This window comes from Lepidothrix coronata, unplaced genomic scaffold, assembly GCF_001604755.1.
Source record: "Lepidothrix coronata isolate B3197 unplaced genomic scaffold, Lepidothrix_coronata-1.0 Scaffold366, whole genome shotgun sequence".
In the NCBI taxonomy this organism is placed as follows: Eukaryota; Metazoa; Chordata; class Aves; order Passeriformes; family Pipridae; genus Lepidothrix; species Lepidothrix coronata.
Genome location: NW_016690546.1, coordinates 159,558 through 165,724, shown reverse-complemented (window position 1 = coordinate 165,724; position 6,167 = coordinate 159,558). Strand labels below are relative to the sequence as shown.

The following is a 6,167-nucleotide window of genomic DNA, read 5'->3' as shown; positions in this document are numbered from 1 at the left end:
AAGGTGTCCCTGCCCATGGCAGGGGTGGCACTGGATGGGCTTTAAGGTCCCTTCCCACCCAAACCATTCCATGATTCCATGATTGTAATGAAACAGGGGAGGTGGGGACAGAGACAGAGGTTTCAAGGAGCAAATTCCTCTGGGTCACTGTGGCTGACCTTGATGGAGCAGTTTTGGAAGCACCTCAGTCTCTGGGGCAGACGAGGCACAGAGGCATTTCCAGAGCCTGGGGAGGGACAGGAGAGGGGAGAGAGGGTTTGAGCTTGTTAGAAGCTGGGAAGCTTTTGGAATAAATAAAGGCCAAGCAGTAAGAATGGACTCTGTCTAAATCCAGATGGAATCCCAGTTTTGGCTCTTCAGAAAAGGTTGTGAAAGTTTGTGAGGTGGAACGGGGAGAAACTCGATAGGTCTGGAAGGACGTGCGGCTCGGGATGGTGTGAGCTGGGGAAAGGGGATCATCACGTCCTTCCTTCTTGGGAGGCTGGGCTGGAAGTTCCTGAAAAGGGAACTGCAAAGAGGAAAACTCCACAGTAAAGCACCATCCAAGCAGAATGTGTGGAATTGAGCACCTGGAGGGAGACCTGGAGCAAGAAAGGAGAGTGTGAACTCTTGGAGCTGTCGTGGCTGTTTGGGATGAATTGGTGATGTTGGGGGGTGTCCCCAAAACCTACTGAGAGCACGGGGTGGGGAGAGCACAACTCCCAGGGGTGTCAGAGGGTGCTCTGGGGACAGAGGGTGAGTGTCAGGTGAGGTGAGTGCCTGGAAAGCAGCAACACTGGGACGAGGTGCCTGAATGGGAAGGGTGAGGTGATGGGTCAGGACCTGGGGGTGTGAGGGCTGCAGGAACAGAACGTGCTGGGACAAGGAGAGGTTTCATTTCTCCCCTGTGCACAGAGAAGCACCACACACGGATTTTTAGGAGTGGTGGATGCCTTTTGCATGGAGCAATGAGCCAGAAGAAGGAGAAATGAGTGTCCGTGTCCCCTTGGGGGCTCTGAGAAATGTGATGCTGTGAATCCCCGTGTATGGCAACCATAATGCCCTGACCTTTAATGTCCTCTGAGCAGCAAAGAGCACAGAAACAGCATCACCAGGGGCTTGGGGTGGTTTTGGAACTCTTAGGACTGGAACTACATAAATACAAGGAGCCTGGTTGGGAAGTGAATGGTGCTGGGAAAGGGGGCAAAGCTTCCAGCTGGCCTGGGAATGTTTTAGTGGCTCATGGTGGGAGAAGAGCTTGGGTTGCAAAGATTGAAAAAGACCCTGATGTAGAAACCTGGTTTGATTAGAAACAAATAATCCTCTGAAGGTAAAAGTACATCCTCACAAGAGGAATCAGTCATGGGATGGTTTGGGTGGGAAGAACCTTAAAGCCCACCCAGTCCCACCCTGCCATGGGCAGGGACACCTTCCACCAGCCCAGGTTGCTCCAGCCTGGCCTTGGACACTGCCAGGGATCCAGGGGCAGCCACAGCTCCTCTGGGCAGCCTGTGCCAGGGCCTGCCCACCCTCCCAGGGAAGAACATCTTCAGTAAGAGCCGCACCAAGGGGAGGTTTCCCGGGGAGTTCCCTCTGGAGCTGCAGCGTCTGCGCTCTGTGTTCCAGGTACCCCAACACGGCCTGCGAGCTGCTCACCTCCGACGTGCAGCAGATCAACGACAAGCTGGGCGGGGACGAGACTCTGCTCAACATCCTCTACGACTTCCTGGATCACGAGCCTCCCCTGAACCCTTTGCTTGCCAGTTTCTTCAGTAAGACTATCGGGAACCTCATTGCCCGGAAAACGGAGCAGGTAGTGCTGGGCTCTGTGCTGCCGGGGCACAGGTCATCTCCTGGCGGGGGCTGGGCTGCCCCGGGAGCTCGGGATGGTCTCACAGTCGCCTTAGAGGCTGGAGTTGAAATGTGGGCTCCCAACAGTTCTTGGAATTCCTCACTTGAGGGAGGTGCTGGCTTAGGCAGACACCTTCCCAGAGCTTTGGGGTGCCACAGCCGAAGGTTTATTTTTATACTAAGGCATATTGAGGCACCCTTGGGTCATCAGAGCCTCAGTCTCATCCCTATAAAAGGGGTGCTGGAAGCATGGGCTGAGCAGGGATTTGGGAACGTGCACATCCCAGTTAAATACTGGTTTTTAAAATGAAGGCTGTCGTTGACTGTGAGAAAAGGACAATTCTCCTGCTCCACTTGATGCTCTTACTCTGTGGCCTTGGGCTTCCTTGTGGTGCAGAGGAGACAAAAGCTGGCTAAAAAGATTTCATTTAGTCCTGCCATGAGATAAGAACGTTATTGTCCCGTTCTCTGGAGAGTTCCCAACCTCATCACCCTTGGGATCAGGGTCGGGGTGAGGAGGTGAACCCAGGGAGTTGTGTGTGGTGCTGGCAGCTGATGGGGGCTCCTTTCCTTCCAGGTGATTGCCTTTCTAAGGAAAAAGGACAAATTCATCAGCCTGGTGCTAAAGCACATCGACACATCAGCCATGATGGACCTGCTGCTGCGGCTCATCAGCTGCGTGGAGCCCGCGGCGCTGCGGCACGACGTGCTCAACGTGAGCCTGGGCTGGCACTGCCGGGTGGCATGGCATGGCATGGGCATGGGCATGGGCATGGGCATGGGCTGGCACTGCCGGATGGGGCTGTGCCACTGGGACCGGGCCTTCAGAGCTGCCCTGCTGGGCTGTGCCACTGGGACTGGGGCTGGGGATGGACTGGGACTGCCCTCCTGGGCTGTGCCTCTGGGGCTGGGGCTGGGACTGCCCTCCTGGGCTGTGCCTCTGGGGCTGGGACTGCCCTCCTGGGGCTCTGCAGCCAGGAATGGGGCTCTGAGAGGAACCAGAGTCCTATGGGTTGCTGATTCTGAGAGCAGGCCCTGGCACAGGCTGCCCAGAGAAGCTGTGGCTGCCCCTGGATCCCTGGAAGTTTCCAAGGGCAGGCTGGGCAGGGCTTGGAGCAACCTGGGCTGGTGGGAGGTGTGGATAGGGGGTGACACTGGATGAGCTTTGAGGTCCCTCCCAGCCCAACCCAACCAATTCCATGATTCCATGAACTTTACAGTCCATTCCAAACCAAACCATCCTGTGATTCCGTGGTTCTGAGATTCTGTCATTGCAGAAACCTCCAAAGTCTTTTTCCTTTTCCTTAGTGTTAAGTGAGTTCTTCCAAAAGCAGCTGGGAGTGCTTTAGGTTGGTTATCCTGAGGGGTGCCACATCCAGCAGTTGGCCTGGAACAGTTGGGTGGGGATGAGGATGAGCTTGCAGGGGAGGCTGGGGAAGGAGAAGGGGAAGGGAGTGTTTTGAGGTGACATTCCTGGTTTGACTGGGCTGGGAAGGGGAGATAAGGGATGGTTTGCACCGAGGGCAAGATCGAGGCACAACAACAGCGTTGTGGCATCTGGGAGGGTCAGGAATTACTGAGTGGGAACAGCAGGAAGAGGAGGAACTGCGGGGAGAAGAATGTGTTGATCAGTGTGGTGATGCTGCCCAGAGGAGACACTGTTTGTCCCTGGTCCATTCCGTGTTTCCCAGAGTTATTTAGGTTTTAGTTCCATAGCAGGGTGGAAATCAGGATCTATCCTTGTCCACGCTCGGGGAATTTGGGTCCTGCCTGTGGCTGGGATTAGGAGAGAGGAGGAAGGGCTTCCCCTTCCTGAAAAGCCTGAAAAGCTTCTCAAAGCTCCTCTTGTTGCGAGTTCTGGGAAATCAAACCAGGATTTTCTTTCCCTCCAGTGGCTCAATGAAGCGAAGATTATCCAGAGACTCGTGGAGCTGATCCATTCCAGCCAGGACGAGGACGTGAGTGTGACCAGGGTCTTGGCTCTGAGGGTGGTGGGTCCTGCAGGGTCCGTCCAGGAGGCTCCCAGGTCCCTTTGGAGATGTCCTGGTGACCTGTGGAGGAGCTGAGGGACGACCTCAGGGTGTCCTGTCCTCTGCTTGCTCAGCACCAAAGCCCTTTGTTGTGGTTTTAATCTGGTTTTTACTCCCAATTCCTCGGTTCATTTTGCTGCTGCATCAGTTCATCTCAAACCTGCAGACAACGGGAACTTCACTGGCTTTCAGTAGGAACCTGCTGTTCATTGAAAATCTTTTCAAATTGACCAAGTTGTGCCATTCTCACGTCTTTTAGCCCATAAACAGGAATTCAACCCTAAAATCTGCAAGATGAGTTCTCCGAGCCCTGAAAAAGTGGCAGTGCCAACCCTGATTCCCTCAGCTCATCCCAGCCAAAGTTACACCTGGGGGAGGAAAGCTGGGCAGTGCCTGCTGGATGTGTGTGCCGGAGCAGAGCTGTCAGCAGCTCCAGAGAGGCTTTGATTGATGGCCAGAACGAGAGGATTAATCCCTCAAAGTACCCTGCAAAGCCTTTGAATCCACAGTAATTAAGTTGTAAAGGGTTTTATCAAAGCATTTCTTTTTCTTCAGGCGGGAAACCTGAGCAGGGAGCAGGAAAAATGAAATGCCCGTGTTGGGAATGTGCAGGTTGATGGAGTTGAGGAGGGAGATGAAAAAGAACCTTCATTTCAGCTCCTGACCTGCAGTTAATGGTTAAGTTCAGGCCAATCTCCTCTTCAGTTCTGTGTTGTGTTAATGTTCTGATCAAGGTTGTACCTAACAGAGGAGTCACCTTCAGTGTGGTGGGAAGAGCTGGGACTGACCCGTGTTGTTGCACTCCCAGCTCAGTTCCGTTTCCCCTGACCCTGCTCCGTGTCCTTGTTCCAGAGGCAATCCAACGCTTCCCAGACCCTGTGTGACATCATCAGGCTGAGCAGGGACCAGAGCACGCAGCTCCAGGACACCCCAGAGCCGGATCCCCTTCTCACAGCACTGGAATCGTGAGTACCCGGCTGTTCCCTCCGGGATCGCTCCGGGCACACGGGCGGTGTCCGGCCTGGGCACAGCTCCTGTGCCAGCCAGGGGTGTGCTCTGACCCCTCTTGGGGTGTGGGGCTTTGTGGCTCCCTCTAAAGGCAGGAGAGGGGGGTCAGGGAGCCCAGAATTCCTGGCTGGGTGCAATATGAGGCAAAACCCAAGGGATTTGAGGCTGGGAGAGTTGGGGTGTTCAGCCTGGAGAGCAGCAGGTTGTGAGAGACCTCACAGCACCTTCAGGGTCTGAAAGGGACTCCATCAGGAACTGGAATGCCAGGACAAGGGGGAATGGGTTCAAACTGAAAGAGGGGAAATTTAGGTTGGATATTGGGAAGGAATTGCTGACTGGGAGGGTGGGCAGGCCCTGGCCCAGGTTGCCCAGAGAAGCTGTGGCTGCCCCTGGATCCCTGGAAGTGTCCAAGGCCAGGTTGGACAGGGCTTGGAGCAACCTGGGCTGGTGGAAGGTGTCCCTGTCCATGGCAGGGGTGGCACTGGGTGTCTGTGAGGTCCCTTCCCACCCAGAGCATTCCATAACTGTGATATCCCAGATAACATCCAGTGTGAGCCGTGTACCACAAACGTTGGTTTCCCCGCCTCACTCCATTCCCCTGGCGTTGTTTCTTTGCTCTTTGTAACGTACATTTAAATTATTTATGTACCATGTTTTCTGCTTCTTGTATTTGCTTCAAACCTAAAATTTTCCTGGAGATTCTCCATGAGATTGAAACCAAAACCAGGCTGTCCCAGGCCTGGAGGGGACATTGTGACAGGAAAGGGCTGAAAGGAGCCGTGCAACGAACAGCAGAGCAGCTGCAGCTGGGGCTTCAAACTCCCCCTGGACGTGTTTGTGTCCACCCAGAGCTCCTCAGTCCCTGTGACAGTGCTGGTGTTTTGTCCTGATTCAGAGCTCTCAGTTCCTACAGGACTGTGAGGGCATCCCTGCACAGGAGCCAGTGTGGGTGGGTGGGAATGGGATGTGGATCCTGCTGCACACAAGCACTGGGAAGCCACCAGGACCTTTCTGGGCTTGACATGGAGCTCTGCCCCTGCCAGGACCTGCTGCTCTTCCTTAAATGCTTCGTTTCCTTTGCTGCACCTGCAGGAATGGGGCAGATCTTTGTGCCATGGACATAATCCTGTCCTGGCAAAATAGCACAGGGTTGGATTTTCATGGAGTCCCAGGATGGTTTGGGTGGGCAGGGACCTTACAGATCATTTCCCTACCATGGGCAGGGACACCTTCCACCAGCACAGGTTGCTCCAAGCCCCGTCTAACCTGGCCTTGGACAATTCCAGGGATCCAGGGGCA

The 6,167-nt window shown here is 54.7% G+C and overlaps 1 protein-coding gene across 1 annotated transcript in view; it reads left to right on the top strand.

Moving 5' to 3' along the window:
* Window positions 1-6,167, top strand: part of PPP6R2 (protein phosphatase 6 regulatory subunit 2) — a 30,153-nt gene that overhangs the window by 1,566 nt on the left and 22,420 nt on the right. Inside the window, exons 2-5 of the mRNA XM_017838884.1 lie at window positions 1,606-1,792; window positions 2,408-2,545; window positions 3,723-3,788; window positions 4,713-4,825. Coding sequence (XP_017694373.1) covers window positions 1,606-1,792; window positions 2,408-2,545; window positions 3,723-3,788; window positions 4,713-4,825 — 504 coding nt within the window. The remainder of the gene's footprint in view (window positions 1-1,605; window positions 1,793-2,407; window positions 2,546-3,722; window positions 3,789-4,712; window positions 4,826-6,167) is intronic.